The sequence below is a fragment of the Tachyglossus aculeatus genome, chromosome 1 (genome assembly GCF_015852505.1).
Source record: "Tachyglossus aculeatus isolate mTacAcu1 chromosome 1, mTacAcu1.pri, whole genome shotgun sequence".
NCBI lineage: Eukaryota > Metazoa > Chordata > Mammalia > Monotremata > Tachyglossidae > Tachyglossus > Tachyglossus aculeatus.
The window spans coordinates 90,502,000-90,523,510 of NC_052066.1; the positions used below are offsets into that span (position 1 = coordinate 90,502,000).

The 21,511-nt window shown below is 42.6% G+C and overlaps 1 protein-coding gene across 3 annotated transcripts in view; it reads right to left on the reverse strand.

Moving 5' to 3' along the window:
• Nucleotides 1-21,511, reverse strand: part of MME (membrane metalloendopeptidase) — a 114,078-nt gene that overhangs the window by 12,941 nt on the left and 79,626 nt on the right. For all 3 annotated transcript variants that reach the window (XM_038744450.1, XM_038744452.1, XM_038744453.1), the window contains exons 17-20: nucleotides 16,333-16,391; nucleotides 4,021-4,140; nucleotides 941-1,074; nucleotides 757-822 (exon numbers count right to left, since the gene is read on the reverse strand). In XM_038744450.1, coding sequence (XP_038600378.1) covers nucleotides 757-822; nucleotides 941-1,074; nucleotides 4,021-4,140; nucleotides 16,333-16,391 — 379 coding nt within the window. The remainder of the gene's footprint in view (nucleotides 1-756; nucleotides 823-940; nucleotides 1,075-4,020; nucleotides 4,141-16,332; nucleotides 16,392-21,511) is intronic.

Here is a 21,511-nt window from a genome sequence, read left to right on the forward strand (position 1 = left end):
GGGAATGTCACTTGAGGTGTTTCGAAAGCAAGAGATATTTTAGTCCATAAAATATCCAATCTTCCCAAGGGTCTGTCTCTTTTGCTCTTTTTCTGCCTCTCCTTTCCAACCCCACTACTCAAAGATACTCTACTAGCACCTCAGCTTAGTGGAAAAACAAACATAAAACAGCCTAAAAAAATTTAATGTGGTGAACAGATCCCACTCATAAAACTCTAAAAGGAAATGATCCAAAGATTGCAATTGTTTGGCTGCAAACTAAAATGCTATTTAATTAATCTTGAGAGCAGGAGAGCAGGGATTTCTCCTTAAAGGTAATAATAATAATTGTAGGTACTGTGAATGAGGATTCTATTTTTCTCCACATTCCTACTGATTGTGAAGCAATATGGTCTAATGGAAAGAGCCTGGGCGTCAGAGGACCTGGTTTCTAATCCCAGCTCTGCCACTTGTCTGCTGTGCGACCTTGGGCAAGTCACTTCACTTACCTGTGCTTCACTTTCCTCACTGGTTAAAATAGGGATTAATTCCTCCTCTATCCTACCTACACTGTGAGACCCTTGTGGGATGGGGAGTGTGTTCAACCTAATTATCATGGATCTACCTGAGCACTTAGTTCTTGGACTATAGTAAGCACTAGACAAATATAATCATTAGTAATTATTTTATTTTAGAGAACACACAAGTGATTCTGCCTGCACAGAGAAATGGAAAAATGGAAAAAAAAATGGAAAAGAAACAGCAAATGTTTCTCACCCGGTATGCTTGACCAATGCCACCATTATCAGCAATGTTTTCTCCCAGAGTGTTTAGTCCGTTGAGCTGTTAAAAATACACACACACCTGACATGTATTAGGTCGATACTGGAGAAAAGCAGAGCTGAATACCCCAAAGTTTCACATGCCCGTGTAATTTAGCAAGGAGATGCTAATGACATACATGTTGTCCACCTGCTAAGTCCCATGAGAAGTTTCCATACTGGTGTACCATGCACTCAGACTGCTCTTTAAAGCTTTCTGCAGATTGTTGAGTCCACCAATCCACGAGGTCTCCATCCTGGTTAAAGTTTCTCCCTGAAATGCATCCATTTAAATGAGAAAGAGATTTACTACAAGAGTGGTTACAAAGAAGAGCAGTCTTTATTCTTTTCACTAGGGGTAGGACAACCCCAGTTGAACACGTGGGAAAGACCTGCAGAGGCTGAGTGATTACACCCTCAGAGTTGATGCGATACGAACTGCAGAACATTAATAGTCCTCCTTGTAGTCCCAAAATGTCTCCTTATGGAAGACAAAAGGCCACATTAGCCTGTTTTCCAGCTCTTCTGCCATTTGGCTGTGGCATTTCCCACCCAGGGTTTAGCCTGCAGATGGGTAACCCTGCTCCAACCCCAGGGTCACCACAGGATCTGAACCAGGAGACCATGGACTGGTTTGGATGAAACAGCACTGCTCTGGACAATGGCTCCTAGTTTGGGATTTCCCTCCAGAGGTTGAGCCTATTCTTTAATAGACTCCTTAATAAATGCCATTATTATTATTATTATTATTATTATTATTATTATTATTATTGTTCTGGACAACCTCCCTGGTTCAGATGGGCTGTGTAAGAATTCGGGCTCAGCAGACCTTCAGGATTTCTCTGAAGCCCAGTGGCATCAGTGTGGCTCAGTGGAAAGAGCCTGAGCTTGGGTTCTAATCCTGGCTCCACCACATGTCTGCTGTGTGACCTTGGGCAAGTCACTTAACTTCTCTGAGCCTCGGTTACCTCGTCTGTAAAATGGGGATTAAGACTGTAAGCCCCACGTGGGGCAACCTGATCACCTTGTATCCCCTCCAGTGCTTAGAACAGTGCTTCGCACATAGTAAGCGCTTGACAAATGCCATCACTAGTTATTCATTATGCTGGGTGGGAAGGGAAATTTGCATCATGGTCCCGGTTCAATGAGGGCCCTTGTTCTGGAAGCCATCCCATCCCGGTCTGGACCTCTCTGAGCTTTCCATAAACCCCACCTACATTCTCCCAAATCTCAGCAACCCTGAAAAGTCAGAATCACTGTTCCAGCTAAAAAGGGCTAAAGTAGTTGATTACTTTCCCCACCTCTTCAAAGCTTTACTAGAAGCATATCTCCTTCAAGAAGCCTTCCCTGACTGAGCCTTCTTTTCCTCTTCTCCCATTCCCTTCTGCATCTCCCTGACTGCTCCCTTTATTCATCCCCCCTCCCAGCTCCACGACACTACGTACATATCTGTCACTTATTTATTCATATTAATATCTGTCTCTCCCCTCTGCACTGTAAGCTTGTTGTGGGCCGGGAATGTTTCTGTTACATTGTACTCTCCCAAGTGCTTAGTATAGTGCACTGCACAAAGTATTAATTCATTTATTCAGTAGTATTTATTGAGCCCTTCCTGTGCTCAGGGCACTGTACTAAGCACTGGGAGAGTACAATATAACAGACACATTCCCCGCCCACATTGAGCTTACAGTCTAGAGGGGCAGACAGACAATAACGGTAAATGCTCAATAAATACGACTGACTGGCTAACTGACTAGTTAATAATAGTAATGGTTTTTGTTAAGCGCTTACTGGGTGTCATGCCCTGTTCTAAGCACTGGAGCAGTTACAAGGTAATCAGATTGTCCCATGTCGGGGTCACAGGCTTAATCCTCATTCTACAGATGAGGTAATTGAAGCACAGAGAAGTTAAGTGACTTGCTCAAGATCACACAGCATACAAGTGGCGGAACCAGAATTTTTAGAGAGCTTAGATTCAACCATCAAGTGCAGAAGCCCAGGCTTCTCTCCTGCACTGGGTGCAGATGCCACCAGGGCTTTCCAGCTGAGACATGAGATAATAAGGAGTCAGTAACTCCAGGGCAATGGTGCCATGCTAATGGGTACTGTGCATGCCAACTTACAGCTCTACTAATAGCTAGATGGAAGAGGCCCCCGCTAGCTGTAATAGCCTTCTGGATTCAAGTCTGGAAATTGCAGCAAAACAGAAATCGAAGAGTTGAAGAATCGGATTCAAGAACTAAGTAAGATTTCCTGAACCAGCACTCATTCATTCAGTCATACTTATTGAGCACTCACTGTGAGCAAAGCACAGTGCTAAGCACTTGGGAGAGTACGATATAACAATAAACAGACACAGTCCCTGCCCATTCCCTCTGTCTTATTGCTAGGGGCAGGCTCCAGGCCTCTGGAAATGATCTGACCTTCAATCTCACTTCACATGGGTGCTCTTTGAGTCAGAACCCCAATAAAGACCCTCCCAGCTCTTGCCCATCACTGTCCTGGACATTTGACCATCCTTAATATCCCTGTAAGCAGATGCCTGAGGAGCCCTCTCCCCCTCTAGACTGTATGCTTGTTGTGGACAAGGAACATGTCTATCAACTCTGTTATATTGTAATCTTCCAAGCACTTAATACAGTGCTCTGCACAGTAAGTGCTCAATTCATACCACGGGTGATGAACAACATTGGTCCTCCTTGTCTCCGCTGTGTATCTGTGTAATCTCTAATCTGTGTATTAGAGAAGCAGTGTGGCTCAGTGGAAAGAGCCCGGGCTTTGGAGTCAGCAATCATGGGTTCAAATCCCGGCTCTGCCAATTGTCAGCTCTGTGACTTTGGACAAGTCACTTAACTTCTCTGTGCCTCAGTGACCTCATCTGTAAAATGGGCATTAAGACTGTAAGCCACCCCATGGGACAACCTGATCACCTTGTAACCTCCCCAGTGCTTAGAACAGTGCTTTGCACATAGTAAGTGCCTAAAAATGCCATTATTATCATTATTATTATTATTATTATTATTATTATCTGGTCAAACACCGGACTTCCTCAAAATTGGCTGCTTTTTCTTTGAAGAAATTGTTATCCAAAATGCTTAGAGGATTGGGAGATTAGCTCTCATTGAAATACCCTAATCGGACTTTGGGCCCTCAACCATGGATTTGTTTGCTCACAAAATGTGTGTAAGAAGAGAGAGGAAATATGATTACTGCATCTTACCATTGTCATCAAAACCGTGAGTGATTTCATGCCCAATGACCATGCCGATGCCACCATAATTCAGTGAATTGGCTTGACTGGCACTGAAGAAAGGTGGCTGCAAAATTCCAGCTGGGAAAACTACAACCAAAAGAGAAAATTACTTATTCCCATTCATCTTCTAAAAACTGCACCTCCCACTACTGTCCCTGGACAGGACGATTTACAAAACCACTCATTATACCAATCGTTAGGAACATGAACAATTCAGGATATGATGTGCTGTGCTAGCCCTTATAGTCTCTTAAATTAACCCAGGGTACTGATGGGTTTATGGGAACTAGAATGGGGGTGGTAGAGCCACTGTCAGTTATGTATAAGCTAAATTCTGTTCCATGAAATAATTACTGTGATAACATCTGGAGAAAAGAGAAAAGAAAAAAAAAATATAACTACAACTGTTTGGCATTAAGGCCAGATTTTTTAGATCAAACTGTACAGAATAAACATCCATTTTATGAACATGGTGCAAGCATCATTGTAGCAAAGTCCTGGCTCCCAGAGTCAGATGGCAAACAGGAGTCAGTTTTCCTAGATTAGTGGAAGCGTGGGTCCGAAAGGGGCCACAGAGGTCATCTAGTGCAAATTTCTGACTCCAAACCAGCCAAACCATCCAATATACTTGTTTCACCAGCTTGAGATGCTGAGCCTAAGTCAGTTGCCATCTTAAGAAAAGGTGCCTACAATTCTAGTTCATGGCTTTGAAGGCTCATGCTTGAAAAGAAGGGATTTTGTTTTGGAATATGATGACAGGGAAAAAGGAAACACTCCTTAGGGTATTGCCTTGTAGAGAGAAAATATTTTCTCCATGTTTTGGGTGCCTTTTACTGGAGAAATCAGAAATCGGTGAGAAATAACATTTTGACAGTACGTATTTTCTTCACAGCTCTAGATTTGGTTCATGGTTTTTCAGAAAATGTGTGCTGAATATATAACACATCAAATGGTAATGTTTAGAGAAATCATACAGGTATAAATGCAAAGAACTGGTTGCCATTTCTCAGAGGATGGCAGACTCCAGATTGTAAGCTTGCCCTCTAGACTGTAAACTTGTTATGGGAAGGGAATATGTCTATTTTATATATTGTGCTCTCCCAAACATTCAATACAGCACTCTGCATGCAGTAAGCACTTAATAAACACCATTGATTGACTCATTTAACTTAGGACTATTATCTTGTATAACTTCAAACTCAACCTCAAGGATCCCAGAAGACCAGAGAACAGGCAGGCAAACATAACCAGACATCTTTAGATCTTGCATCCTCTTAGGGGGAGAAAATAAACCTTGGGTTTCAGACTTGTTCCCGTCCCCAGCATTAGACATACAGGAGTAGTAATTATCTTATTATAGATCACATTCTGAAACATCCCATCATATTTTATCATTGTTAGAGAAGCCTAGTGGAAAGAGCATGAGCTTGGGAGTCAGAGGACCTGGGTTCTAATCCTGACTGTGCCACTTAATTAGTGTGTGGCCATGAGCAAGTCAGTTAACTTCTTGGTGTCTCAGTTTCCTCAGTAAAATTGGGATTAAATACCTATTCTCCCTCCCCCTTAGACTGTCATTGTCACTAGAAACAGAGACTGGGTCCAACCTAATTATGTTGCATCTCACCCAGAGTTTAGAACAGTGTTTGGCAAGTAGTAAGAAATTAACAAATACCATAAAAAAAGGTGGAGGAAATGGAAAGCAACCCGGCCAATATTGAAAAACTTCTTCATGGGTTTGATTAAATGGGTCCTAAAAACCCTCAAAAAATACATGTGGTAAGCAAAACGTTAAGCATTCAGATATAACTAAAACCTGTATGCATCAGCCTCTTCCTAGGCAGGGTGGTCAGCAATGACCCACACATGAAAAATAGACCACAAGATGCAAGTGACATCATATGATACACAAGCATTTCGCATAACATGATGAACTCTGATGGACACATTTTTATGCAAGCTTGCCCAATTCTGGGCCAATTCACCTGAACCTGTAGTGTTTCTCCGAGATACTCCAATCCCTCCACCTGCTCCAGGGTTGTTATTGCATTCCCTACCCAGATCCATAGAAACCTGGACACTACATCTAAGCACTGGAACTCAGTGGCTAGAGAGACAGGATGGAGGGATGTTCAGTACTGAACCTAGCTGTCATTTATTTCCCCCATGCCTGTCTTCCCCTGTATATTACAAGTTCCTTTTGGGCAAAAATCATGCCTACCAACTCTATAGCATTGTACTCTCCCAAGTGCTTAGTATAGTACTCTGCACACAGTAAGTGCTCAGTAAATACTACTGACTGATTGAATATTAATATACTGGCATAAAAGTGTCCATACCTTACTGGGTTAGAAAGGGAAGAGTCCAGTGGTCAGTTGGCCTATCCCTTATCCAGTAGTGATATGAAAACCAAACCAGTAGTGATATGAAAACCAGACTGTCCATTGTCAAACTGGACAACTAGCAAACGATAATAATAATAATAATAATAGTATTTGTTAAGCACTTACAATGTGCCAGCACTGTTCTAAGCTCTGGGAGGGGATACAAGGTAATCAGGTTGTACCACATGGGGCTCACAGTCTTAATCCCCATTTTACAGATGGGGTAACTGAGGCACAGAGAAGTTAAATGACTTGCCCAAAGTCACATAGTTGACAAGTGGCAGAGTGGGGATTTGAACCCATGACCTCTGACTCCCAAGCCCGTGCTCTTTCCACTGAGCCACGCTAATGATAATTGTGGTATCTGGTGTTTACAATATGTCAAGCATTATCATCATGCTTGGCCCACAGTAGATACAATATAAGCAGAATGGACAAAGTTCTTGTGCTACCTGGAGCACAAAGTTTGAGGAGGAGGGACAACAGGCACCTTATCCCAATTTTAAAAGGAGGAAGCTGAGACATAGTGAAGGTACAGGACTTGCACAAGATCGCAAAGTACACAAGTGGGAGGACTGGGATAAGAACATAGGTCTCCTGAATCTCAGGCAATGCTGTTTCTCAAACCTGCCTCTAGCCCCTCCTCCCACTAACTCCCTGACTCTAGCCTCTCCCTCTCATTCAGTCCATACTACACAAATACACAATATTGTCCAAATAATCTCCCTGAAGTGCCACTCGGCACACATCTCTATTTGACTAGCCTCTCCAATGGACAGCCATCTTTCTCTTCATCAGACACTTGTTACAATTGGATTCAAGGCTCTCCACCAGCTTCCCCCTCTTATATTGAACCAACTACATATCATCAGCTTGAACTCTTTGATCCTCTGAAATTAACCATCCAACTGTACCTTATCCTTGGCCCTTCCACCTCCAACCCCTCATTCACACTGTCCTTCCAGCCTAGCAGTCCCTCATCACAAATATCTACCCAATCTCAGCTCTCCACTTCTTCAAAGTCCTCTTAAACCCCAACTCCTCAAGCAAGTTATCCCTGATTAATTCACCACATTCGAGTCACATCAACCTTATTGCTAGAAATTACACATTGTATTCCTATGCTTAGCACTTATGGACTTGTGTCTCTTTTTGTTTATATATTTAATTATTTATTTAACAATTTCACCCTGACACAAGCGTATTACTTTCCCCAAACACTTAGTACACCACTTTGCACTCAGCAGACACAAAAATCCACTCATGAGGATACATATTTTCTAGACTGTGAGCCCACTGTTGGGTAGGGATTGTCTCTATATGTTGCCAACTTGTACTTCCCAAGCGCTTAGTACAGTGCTCTGCACACAGTAAGCGCTCAATAAATATGACTGATTGATTGATTGATATTTTACATGGAGAATTTGTCTTGAGAGATTTCCAAATAAAAATTCCTGTGAAGACTGAGCTCTTGGGGCTGGATTACTCAGGGAAACAAGAAAAATTAAGTCCCACCTCACATTCAGCCTGGTTATATATGAAGAAAAATCACTTCTATTTCAGGATATATTACTATTATAATTGTATTTATTAAGCACTTATGTGCTTACTCTGTAATGCTATTTATCAAATATTTACTCTAAGCTGAGCACTATACTATGTGCTTGGAAGAGTAAAATACAATATTATTACATAGGGACCAGTATCTGTCTCACATAGTGTTCCAAATCAAAGAAGTAGCCAGAGCAGATACTCTATTCCCATTTTACAGATGTGGAATCAGAAGCCCAGAGATGTTAAGTAACTTGTCCAAGATCACAGAGAAGGACTGTGGAAAAACTGATATTAGTAACCAAGTACCATAATCCACTCAGGCCCGTGTCCTCTGCGGGAGACAAAGCTAGCCAAATGAAATGGGCAGGGAGTCCCGAGCCAGTTGATACGGAGTTCCATCATTGACTTCTAATTTAGTGGGGCTAGGAGAGAAGTCAATGGCTAAGGAGGCAGGAGGCTGAGGTTTATCATTTGGTATATCAAGAAAAGGGAGCAAGGTGCCTCGCCATGTCAACAACCATTTAAGTCAGGAGTCAGAGAAATAAAAGCATCAGTCCTTTCCATGGGGTTCTTTGCACAAAGATTCACTTTTGAACATGAGACGTGAGGGAACAATTAGTTCATTGTGAGAACAATTAGAGAGAATTGCCTTTATGCTGCACGAGTTAAATCCATGGAAATGAAATAAATGATGTTATCTGTTCTCCGTTTTCCCTTCTGGTTCCTGTTCCTGTTCTCCCTCTTAGTTAGACTATGAGCCTCATGTGGGATCTGATTATCTTGTATCTACCCCAGCGCTTAGCACAGTGCTTGACACATAGTAAGCCACTTCAAAAAAACAGAATTATTATCATTATTATTATTTAATCTATCAATCCTATTCATTGAGCACTTACTATGTGCAGAGCATTATACTAAGCACTTGGAAGAATATGATATTAAGGAGTTGGTAGACACATATCGTTATTATCTGATGTAGTCTCTCCAGCACTACTTATAATACTTTGCACTTTGTAGATGTTTAGCAAATTCCACCGACTGAGTCACTGAAATGAGCATAAATGCTGCAGTTTTGATACTTAGGACAAGGAACACATAATCCTCTATTTGTACTTTCCACTCTCTCTAGTTCTACTGCCCACTAGAGAGATGAGTGGAGACTCACAGCCCTTACGTACGTATCTTTAAGCTATATATTATAAATTATTTATTCCTATTAGTGTCTACCTCCCCCTCTAGACTGTAAGCTTGTTATGGGCAGGGAACCTGCCGGCTAATTCTGTTGTAGTGTACTCTCTCAAGCTCAGCGCATAGTAAGCACTCAATACCTAACGTTGATGGACTGATTAATGGTTTGAAGGAATTAGTGTATTTAGAAACAGTCTGATCATTTTAGGTTGACACAGTGCTGCTCCTGAAGGGTCAGTCCTTCCTTTGAAGCTGTAGGTGGTATATCCCGGTCAAATAAGCCTCATCCCTTGGTGCTTTCACTCAGAGAAACCCGAAGGCTTGCTGAGTGACCCTGGGGCATCAAAACCTACATCTTTTATTTTTTAAAAAGGGATAATGCTGAGAGCCTGAGCCACGTAGGGGGCTGTGAGGGTTCAGCATTAGACCGGTTTAAAATATCTTTCTAATAAAATGCTACCAAGAGGAAAAAAGAGAACCAATTAATGGCTCTCAGGTCTTGATAAAAACCAGGGTAGAAGTTTAGCAGAATCTAGTCTGAAATAGGCAGAGAGAGAATGACAGGTTCTTGAGACCTTCGTTATAAAGATTCAGCCTCGAAACAAGCTGGCTGAGTTATCACAGCTCTGAGTGATTATTTTCAATATGAAGTGTAAAAATCATGCACAGTACTTATCATTAATTGAAAATGAGCACTAAATGGTTCCCTCACTGTGGTCTATGATTAAAATTCACCGAGAAGATTAAAATTTTCTTTTGGAACATGCAATCAAGATTAATCACTGACATTAAAGATCATGTTCCTTTAATTATACCCCGCTCAATACTGTTTAAACTCAAGATAAGGTTTTACGGTTCACATTTACCACTAGTCTTCAGGTTCAGAATGGCAAGTTAAGATTCAAATTCCACTCATTTATGATAAAACTCCAATAAGGCTTGGTGAGCAAAATTTTCTGCTGAATATTGTAGAGATGGCAGTTTTTTAGCTTGCTCACTGTTTTAGTAAACTCACAAAGCCAAAGACTACAGCTTAATTTTATTGTTTTTATATTTAACATGGTAAAATATCATGACTAATCAACATTGTTGTGATCTCTGAATTGAGATCTTTTTTTTCTTTTTTTAGAGGAAAAATGTCACGTTCTTTTGGACGGGGTACTTTTTAGTAATGAATAACCTGGCACTTTAGAGAAATTGATAGGAATAATGTTTCAATATTTAATTAATAGCCAGTTTAGAGACAGTAGGTTTCATTAGTCCAGTACACAGGCATCTCTCTCAGAGTAAATGAGCTGTATTACCTCATAAGGGACAATAGGGGATTCTTAGCGAACTGTAGCGATCACTTAGAAAATGGGCTTGGATGATCTGAAATGCTCACAGTGGGAAAACTAGAAGCCCAAAAGTTATTGAGCCGGAAGCTTGCTGAATAGCTGACTCTTTTCCAGAGCTAGTGTTAAGATTTATGAAATAGAGGGAGACATTGCCTTAATTTTTTTTTGGAGAGAAAAGAAACGCAGTTACATTGTGGTCTTGAGTAGAGTTTTCAGGCAGAGACTGCCAAGTAACTGCCACGCCAAAATGGAAAAACTAAGAAATGGAAGGGAAGGTGGGGAGGTTTAAAGTTCTTGCCCAGAATCATGTTTAAATTCCAAATTCCTGACTCTATGGCTTTTTCTGTGTTGACTGAGGCAGAGTGTGTTATTCAGAAAGTTATTTCCATGCTGCGATGGAATACCTCTCCCAAATGGCCACCAATCCTGTGGTGGGGATGGCCAGGAGGGGAGGTGGGAGCAAGCAAATGGAAACTGGTGGAGTCAGATGGCATTTCTCCATAGGGGCTGAATGGTTGGACTGTACTTTCCATTTCCAGTGTAATTGCTAGAGAATGAGGTAGTGCAGAAAGGGCTTGTTGTTGATTACTCTGAACCCAACAGTCCAACACAGCCAGGATACTGGAAACTGATGCACTGATTAAAAAATGGTGAATGTAGCAGCAATGAAGGAGAGCATAAAATTGAATTTCTCACAAGAATGGGGATTTTAGCTACTGGGGATTTTGAAAGGTAGATTTCACCAAATGCAATATCGTTCTCAGTTTTGTACCCTGAACCTTTTGCTTTATGATATTTGTCAAGTGCTTACTATATGCCAGGCACTGTACTGAGAAGCAGCGTGGCTCAGTGGATAGAGCACGGGCTTTGGAGTCAGAGGTCATGGGTTCAAATCCCGACTCTGCCACTGTCTGCTGTGTAACCTTGGGCAAGTCACTTAACTTCTCTGAGCCTCAGTTACCTCATCTGTAAAATGGGGATTAAGACTGTGAACCCCACATGGGACAACCTGATCACTTTGTATCCCCCGCAGCACTTAGAACAGTGCTTTGCACATAGTAAGGGCTTAACAAATGCCAACATTGTTATTGTTGTTGTTGTTACTAAGAGCTGGGGTAAATACAAGCTAGTGGGGTTGGACATAGTCCATGTCCCACGTGAGGCTCACAATCGCCTAGTAGATAAAACATAGGCTGGGTGTCAGAAAGACGTGGGCTCTAATCCCGGCTCCGCCACTTGTCTGCTGGGTGACCTGGGTCAAGTCAATTCACTTCTCTGGGCCTCAGTTACCTCATCTGTAAATGGGGATTAAGACTGTGAGCCCCATGCGGGACAGAGACTGTGTCCAACCTGATTGCTTGTATCCACCCCAATACTTAGTACAGTGCCTGGCACATAGTAAGCACTTAACATAACATAATCATCATCATTATTTTTACTACTGATGAGGCAACTGAGGCACGAGAAGATAAGCAACTTCTCAAGGTCACACACAACAAACAAGTGGCAGATCGGGATTAGAACCCAGGTTCTGGGCATGTCACTTCCCTCCTCAAAAATCTCCAGTGGCTACCAATCAACCTACGCATCAGGCAAAAACTCCTCACCCTCGGCTTCAAGGCTGTCCATCACCTCGCCCCCTCCTACCTCACCTCCCTTCTCTCCTTCTACAACCCAGCCTACACCCTCCACTCCTCTGCCGCTTATCTCCTCACTGTGCCTTGTTCTCGCCTGTCCCGCCATCGACCGCCCAGCCTACGTCATCCCCCTGGCCTGGAATGCCCTCCCTCCGACCATCTGCCAAGCTAGCTCTCTTCCTCCCTTCAAAGCCCTCCTGAGAGCTCACCTCCTCCAAGAGGCCTTCCCAGACTGAGCCCCCTCCTTCCTTTCCCCCTACTCCTCCTCTCCCTTCCCCATCCCCCCCGCCTTACCTCCTTCCCCTCCCCATAGCACCTGTATACATGTATATATGTTTGTACGCATTTATTACTCTATTTATTTGTACATATTTATTCTATTTATTTTATTTTGTAAATATGTTTGGTTTTGTTCCCTGTCTCCCCTTGAGCCCACTGTTGGGTAGGGACCGTCTCTATATGTTGCCAACTTGTACTTCCCAAGTGCTTAGTACAGTGCTCTGCACACAGTAAGCACTCAATAAATACGATTGAATGAATGAATGAATGTTTTATCCACTACGTCACGCTACTTCTCACCTTTACCTTGGTTCCTGAGTTTCCTTCTTCCTTTGACTCCTCACTATCAACCATGGGCACCTTTTGAGGGTGGGAGTGGGGTTTGAACAAGCTGAACTCTTGGTTTTGTCTCTTTCAGGCTAACATAGCACAGAAACCACAAGCCACATACAATAATTAAATGTCTCTGAGTCAGTGCTTGACAAAGGGACGTCACTGGTAACTCTAAAATTCAGGCTGTCTTCAGTATCCATTCTCTCTTATTTCCCCTCACCTCAGCAGACCCCTAAGTAACACTACTGGGACCCTTGCATTCTCTCTGTGTTGTTCTGAGAACTTGCTCCCAACCTGCTCTGTGTCAGTGGTGCTGGGAGCCTCCTGATCTCCACACATAATGAGAACAAGTCACCAGCATGGCCACCTGTCTTCTGCATGATCGTGGGCAAGTCATTGCACTTCTCTTTGCCTCAGTTACCTCATCTGTAAAATGGGGATTGAGACTGTGAGTCCCACATGGGACAGGAACTGTGACTAACCCAATTGGCTTCTATCCACCCCAGTGTTTAGTAAAGTGCCAGGCATATAGTAAGCACTTTACAAATACCAGAATTATTATTCATTCATTCATTCAATCGTATTTATTGAGCACTTACTGTGTGCAGAGCACTGTACTAAGCACTTGGGAAGTACAAGTTGGCAACATATAGAGACGGTTCCTACCCAACAACGGGCTCACAGTCTAGAAGGGGGAGACACACAACAAAGCAAAACGTGGACAGGTGTCAAGTCATCAGAACAAACAGAATTAAAGCTAAATGCACATCATTAACAAAAGAAATAGAATAGTAAATATGTACAAGTAAAATAAATAGAGTAATAAATCTGTACAAACATATATACAGATGCTGTGGGGAGGGGAAGGAGGTAGTGCGGGGGGATGGGGAGGAGGAGAGGAAAAAGCAGGCTCAGTCTGGGAATTATAATTATTATAATTATTAACACTGGTAAGGCTGTGACTGTGGTGGTTGTTGTGACTGTGGTTATGGTTGGTGGATCCTGTTGCATGGATCTCTTTAGCAGAACCCCTTCCCACAACATTTCTATCACTCTTCTCCCCTCTGCCTCTTCTCCCTATTCCGCCCTTCTCTGTTTCTTCCTCCTCAATGGATGAAATAAAAGAAAGATGTATTATAAATCACATATTCCTTCCAGCATGGGAATCTTGCCACTCTTGGGTGTCTGCAGGAAGCCCATGAGCCCTGAGAGGACTAGGTCTGATTGTTTGGGAACAACTGCTCTACACTCAATTAATTCTGAAGGTCAAGTCAGTCTTCTCATGGGGAAAAAAACCCCAAAAACCCAAAAAACCAAGTTTAGTTTAACTGCCTTATAGGAGTAAGTCCTTGAGGGTGGGCTTGAAAGATAATTCTACTAATCATTCAGTGGCCTCTATGACTAAATGTTTCACATTGTGTAATAATTTGCTAGTCATGAGACATATTAGACCAGGTCTCTGCCATGTATTTGCTTTGTGAACTTGGACTCAGTTATCTTATCTAGAAAATGAGTAAGCGCTTGACAAATATGACAACTATCATTATTATTATGTCATGAACCAATTGTTTTATTAAATTTGCCATGAAACATTGAGGACTCTGAATAATGCTTTTGGAGTAGTTTGAGATAGTCTTCTAATCAATCAATCGTATTTATTGAGCGCTTACTGTGTGCAGAGCACTGTACTAAGCGCTTGGGAAGTACAAGTTGGCAACATATAGAGACAGTCCCTACCCAACAGTGGGCTCACAGTCTAGAAGGGGGAGACAGAGAACAAAACCAAACATATTAACAAAATAAAATAAATAGGATATGTACAAGTAAAATAGAGTAATAAATATGTACAAACATATATACATACATACTTACACTGATATTTGGTTTTCCCTTCTATCTGCCAAAGCTGCAGAGACCTGCATTTTCATTGCTCTCTTTTTGCCAGATTACAGAGTTAAAGACAGTGGCCAGTTGGTTTTAGGGCAATGCTAGAGATGTGGATCTAAACTGGGACAGATCTGGGAGTCTCAGAGCAACCTGGGAAGGTTCAATCTGGGTTCAGATCTCCTTATTTGTGAAGGACCCTAGAGAGAATGTGGAACTATCCTAGGAGTTTTCATTCATTCACCAAATCGTATTTATTAAGCGCTTACTGTGTGCAGAGCACTGTACTAAGGACTTGAGAAAGTACAATGTAACAATAAACAGTGACATTCCCTGCCTACAACGTGCTCACCATCTGGATGGGGAGAGATGGACATCAATACAAATAAATAAAATTACAGATTTGTACATAAGTGCTATGGGGGCTGGGAGAAGAGGAAAGAGAGCAAGTCAGGGTGATGCAGAAGGGAGTGGGAGATGAGGAAAAGTGGGGCTTAGTTTTCATCTCCCCTATGGTAGGGTTGGATATCCTAGAACTGCCCTCCATGGAATTCAACCTCTCAAGGTAGGTCTTGAGCCCTCGGAGCTTGTAACAAACAGGAGACTGGGCAGGATCTGAATGGAATCACCTGCAGTCTGGAAGCTGTTCAAGCTTGCTGCTTAGGGAGTTGGTTCAAGGGTTTCAAGCCAATCTAAAAGGGAAAATATGCATTTCCTTCCATGGCACTGACTCTGAGAAAGCTATAGAGTCAACATTATTTCCCTGAGTTACTCTTAAGAGACTACAGCACGAGAACTCGGAATGAAGATAAATAATCTCAAATACCAACTGAAACATTGCAAAAGAAACAGAAATATTTAGAATTTAGGGGAATTGTAGTTATAGTTTCTTGTTCAGCTATATAATGAAGGAAAGGCAAACACAGCTGTGCTCCCTTTTTAAAAAGTATAATCAATAAGCCAGTGTTTCCATTCCAACTCTGCTCCTTTTGGGAGTTGTAAATTGCTTCATTTCCATCATGAAAAATAACCAAACATTAAAATATCATTTAGTAAGGGCAATTTTCAAATATACAGACAAACGTGTGTCTGTGTGTATAAATCATATATATATATATATATATATATATATGCATGTACATATATGTATATATATATAAAGATGTTCTGATTGGCTCACTACCTTGAGCATTCTGATTAACTTAGAGATGACTCTCAGGCATTGATTGGCAGGATGGCCACACTTTTGGAGAAAATGAATGGGGGCACAGGTGATGGAAAGGGGTAGGGAGGAGGAAGATCAGGGAAAGGAGATAAGGGAGCTTCAAAGGTGAGAGAGCTGTGACCTGAGAGCCTGAAGCCATCATTATCATCATCATGATCTTCATTCAATTGTATTCATTGAGCGCTTACTATATGCAGAGCACCGCACTAAGCGCTTCATCATCATCATCATCATCGTGATCATCATCAACATTAGTAATATTTGGAGCAGAATTTGAACATCTGCTGGTTGCAAAGCACAGCACTAGGGAACAAGGTAGCAGAGAAAGGAGAGCAGCAGAGATGTCCCTAGGGACACACAATCCTACCCTTGAGGAAGCAGGTGCAGGGACAGGCTCTACTGTAGCAGCAGGATGAAAGGAGGATCAGAGACAGACAGAATTGCTGTGCTGTTAGTCTTACCTATTTGATTTCTACCTGAAGAATAGAAAGCATTCACTACAGCGGCTCCACTTATCCACCTAAAGAAAACAAAATAATCTGTTTCAGATACATTATCCAACCTAACCCATAGCAGAAATTAAAATTTAAGGGATGTTTAAAGTTCACCTTCTTCATTTATTGAGGGAAATATGATCCAGTAAATGTGCAAAGCACTCCCTTGGGAGTATTTACATTGGTTGAAAACCAAGCTGCAAACTTGGCAGGGCTTGGCAGTCTGTTATTCCTGTATGATGCATGGGCTTTTTGGAAGCTTGGGTAATGATGCAGAGTCATAATTCAGTCTGTCCATTGCATTTATTGAGCCCTTAGTGGGTGCAGAGCACTGTACTAAGTGCTTGGGAGATTACAATTTAACAGAGTTGATAGACACACTCCCTGCTGCCTCACATCAAGACCAGGGCCAGCATATGGGAAAACGGATTTAGTCAGGATAAACCAGGGTACCCCATGCTTAACTAGTCCTTTGTCCTGTGCTTCTTAAGTGGGCCCCAAACAAAAACTCTTTTGTCTCTGACAAAGCTATGGCTACCTTCAGGTGCAGTAAGTAGGGCAAGGGAGGTAAAACTGGGACTGAGTCTCTGAAGGAGCACCAGAGGTAAGGCCCGGGCAATGTCCAATTTGTTTGATGTTGCAAAACCTTGGTTCCAGTCTATTTTCACTTTAGGCCTCTAGCACGGACCACTGCCAGCCAAAGTGTCAACTTTGCATTTTAAAAGCAGGGACAAAAAGAGGGAAGGGCAGGGACTGGGAAGGGACAGAATTCACAGAGCTAATCGGCCAGAAAGTTGACATTTCAGCATGGCTTAGTTGATACAGCCCAGGGCTGGGAGTCAGAATGACATGAGTTCTAATCCCGGCTCCACCACATGTCTGTTGTGTGAATTTGGGTAAGTCATTTCACTTTTGTTATGCCTCAGTTATCTCATCTGTAAAATAGGGCTAAGAGTGTGAAGTCCATGTGAGACAGGGATTTTGTCCAACCTGATTAACTTGTATCTATTCCAACATTTGGGACAGGGCTTGGCATGTAGTAAGCACTTAAGTACAATAATAATAATGATAATAATAATAATTATTATTTAGCTCCGACTGGAGAAACTCAGTCAGGTCCATTGGAGGCCTGGGTGAGCCAGCCTTCTGATCCAGCTCACCCAACTGAAGGTGCCACTGAGAGAGGAGAGCAGACACCTCTGGCTTCAGACCCAGCACCTCAGTCAGTTGGTTAATCATATTTATTGAGCACTTATTATGTGAAGAACACTGTACTGAGTGCTTGGGAGAGTACAATACAAGAATAAACAGACATATTTCCTGCCCACAATGAGCTTACAGTCCAGAGAGACAGACATTAATATAAATTTCATACCACCATCCTTCCTGTCTTACAAGCCCATAACCTGACAGCAAAATCAATAAGTGAATAAATTACAGATAGAATAAATTACAGATTCAACCTCTCAATGTTGCTGAGCAGACGCAAAGGGATTCCAAGTGGAGAACCGAGACATCATGTCTCAGAGCTCCAGCTGGGAGCCAGAACTTGGGGGAATATATCAGTCATATTTATTGAGCACTTGCTGTGTGCTGAGCATTGTACTAAGCGCATGGGAGAGTATAATGTAAGAGAGTTGGTACACATGTTCCCTGCCCACAACAAAAAGGGGTTTATTTCCTCCTTTCTCCACTGCTGCTTTAGTTGAGAGCAGGTGTCATACCCACCAACTCTACAGAATTGTACTCTCCCAAGCACTTAGCAGAGTGCTCTACAACACAGTAAGTGCTCAATAAATACCATTCAGTGCTTGATTGATGGGACGAGCAGTGGAAGAATCCCAGGGGGCATGCAGGGCCACAGAAATGACCGCTGGACCCTAGATCTCGATTAGCTATACTCAGATGGGAAGGGTGGGCAGGGCAGGGCAAATGAAAACTGGGCAGATAAAAATGACAAGTAGTTAAGCAATTCTCTAGAAATTACTTTGCATTTCAAGTGGAATGGTTATATTGTCATGAACACTTCATAATGATAAGGAACTTCTGGCCTCCCCAAGTGGAAAACCTGTGGCCCTATAAGTTGTCCCTGACAAAACTCACAATCAATGAGACAGCTAAATTCCTATGCTTGATAAATAGTCACATTCACTACCTAGCACTCCTGAAATGGATATTGCCTCACCTCAGGTTGCTGTGTGGAGTTTGACACATAAGTATGAATCATCCATCATTATACACATAAGCAATTTCTCTGATAATAATAATGATGGCATTTATTAAGTGCTTACTATGTGCAAAGCACTGTTCTAAGCTCTGGGGAGGCTACAAGGTGATCAGGTTGTCCCACGGGGGGCTCAGTCCTAATCCCCATTTTACAGATGAGGTAACTGAGGCACAGAGAAGTTAAGTAACTTGCCCCAAGTCACACAGCTGACAACTGGGGGAGCCGGGATTTGAACCCATGACCTCTGACTCCAAAGCCCATGCTCTTTCCACTGAGCCATGCTGCTTCTCTGATAATACTCCTTTCTAAAGGAACATTTAAGGATATTACTGTTCTAATTTTGGAATGAAGTACATTATTTTCTGAAGGAGTGTTCATAGACTACAGGGTAGTAAATCTGGATTTTTACCCTGTCCTTGTAAGAACTACAAAGGTTTAAGACTCAGAAATAAGGGTTTCAGTTTTGCAATGGATTTCTAGAATGAGATGCCAGTTTGGAGTACTAATTTCTCATGTTTTGGGGTTCAAGGCCATCCCTTTGCCAAAGAATCTTAAAACATCCCAACAGTGTTGTGAACCTATTAAAACCACAAATGGTTTGTTCAGTTGAGACAACAGTTCCTAATATTTCCATTGTACTCTCCTAAGCGCTTAGTGCAGTGTTCTGCCTACAGTAAGCACTTGATAAATGTGACTGATTCATAATACCCATGGTATTTTATTGCAAGCCTTGGGGGATATTAGTTGTTTCCCCCTCTAGACTGTAAATTGTGGACAGGGAAAGTGCCTACCAAGTCCCGTATATTTTACTCTCTCAAATGTTAAGTGCAGTGTCCTGCAACAGTAAGCACTTAATAAATATGATTAATTACCCCTAGTAACTAGGGGTACCCCTAGGGAAATAATTTGGCAAGTTCATTCATTCATGCATTCAATCACATTTATTAAGCACTTGCTGGGTGGACAGCACTGTACTAAGTGCTTGGAAGAGTACAACATACTAATAAACAGATGCATTCCCTGCCCACAATGAGCTGACAGTCTAGAGGTGGGGTTGGACTGCATAAATGGACTCCTGTAGGCACCTGAAAACATCCAGTGAGGGGAACCACAAGTGAATCAATCAATCATATTTATTGAGGGCTTATTGTGTGCAGAGCAGTCAAAGCCCAATGGACCAAAATGGGTAAATTACCAGCTGACTAGCCACCTAATAATGCCAACCTGGTGATTCATTCATTCATTCACTTGTATTTATTGAGCGCTTACTGTGTGCAGAGTACTGTACTAAGCACTTGGGAAGTACAAGTTGGCAACATATAGAGATGATCCCTACCTAACAGTGGGCTCACAGTCTAGAAGGGGGAGACAGAGAACAAAACAAAACACTTCAAAAAAATAAAATGAATAAAATAAATATGTACAAATGAAATAGAGTAATAAATACCTACAAACATATATACATATATACAGGTGCTGTGGGGAGGGGAAGGAGGTAAGGCGGGGGGATGGGGAGGGGGAGTAGGGGAAAAGGAAGGAGGGGGCTCAGTCTGGGAAGGCCTCCTGGAGGAGGTGAGCTCTCAGTAGGGCTTTGAAGGGAGGAAAAGAGCTAGTTTGGCGGATGTGCGGAGGGAGGGCATTCCAGGCCAGGGGGAGGACATGGGCCGGGGGCTGATGGTGGGACAGGCGAGAGCGAGGCCCAGAGAGGAGGTTAGCAGCAGAGGAGTGAAGGGTGTGGGCTGGGCTGTAGAAGGAGAGGAGGGAGGTGAGGTAGGAGGGGGCGAGGTGATGGACAGCCTTGAAGCCCAGGGTGAGGAGTTTTTGCCTGATGCATAGGTTGATTGGTAGAGGCATCCCCACTCATCTCTTCATTCCTCATCTGTGAAGAGATGCCTGTCACCCCAGGCCAAATGACAGTGAATGGATCTGAGGGGATTCAGACACCAGAAAGTTGAAAGGGTCTAGCTAGCTTTTTCCAAGAGGCTTCTCTTTTAGCCCAAGGAAAGTCTGGCTCACTGTGGGTCAGCAGGAGTCAGGGGTCTGGAAAGGGAGCCAAGAAATGGTTTCTGGTGGCACAGTAACTCTGGCTGACCCCTTCACTCAGTCTGGGGAGTTTGGGCACTGGACACTAATATGTTCTTCAAAAGTGAGCAGTTCTTTTCCGCCTTCAGTGATGAGGCCAGGTGCCACATCTGGCTTAGTAGATAAAGCACGGGCCTGAAAGTCAGAAGACCTGGGTTCTAATCCTGGCTCTACCATAAATCTGCTAAGTGACCTTGGGCAAGTCACATCACTTCTCTGTGCCTCACTTACCTCATCTGTAAAATGGGGATTAAGACTGTGAGCCCCATGTGGGACAGGGACTGTGTCCAACCTGATTATCCTGTATCTACCCCAGTGCTTGAAACAGTGCTTGGCACATAGTAAGTGCTTAACAAGTACCATTATTATTTTTTAGGAGGTAGAGTCCATTTTCATGTATTGGTTCCACTGGTCTCTGTCCCACAGGAACTTCATTCAGAACAAAGCAAAAATTTGGAGAGAAATCTCAGAAGTTCTCTGTCCATTATTCCCTTAATGATGATTCCATTACTTTAAAATGAGCTCGGTCTTCCCTCTGCCCAGGTTTAGAGTTGTGGCTAATGGTGGTGGTGGCTGACAGACCTCCAGAATAATGGACCAGGAGACGCATGTAGGTCACGTGCCATTACACCTGGCACAGAACATAAGGTGATGACCTTATAGCTGCCTTTTGGGGAACCGCACTGATTTTGTACAATCTTAGAACACTTCTCCAGGTGGATCCCTAAATCACCCTCTTTTTCCAGAACTGCTGCATACCCTTTCCCAAGTCAGTGTGAAGTTGGGGGTTGACTCCTCACCATGGAAGCCAGGAGTTGTGACAGAGGGAGGCTGAGA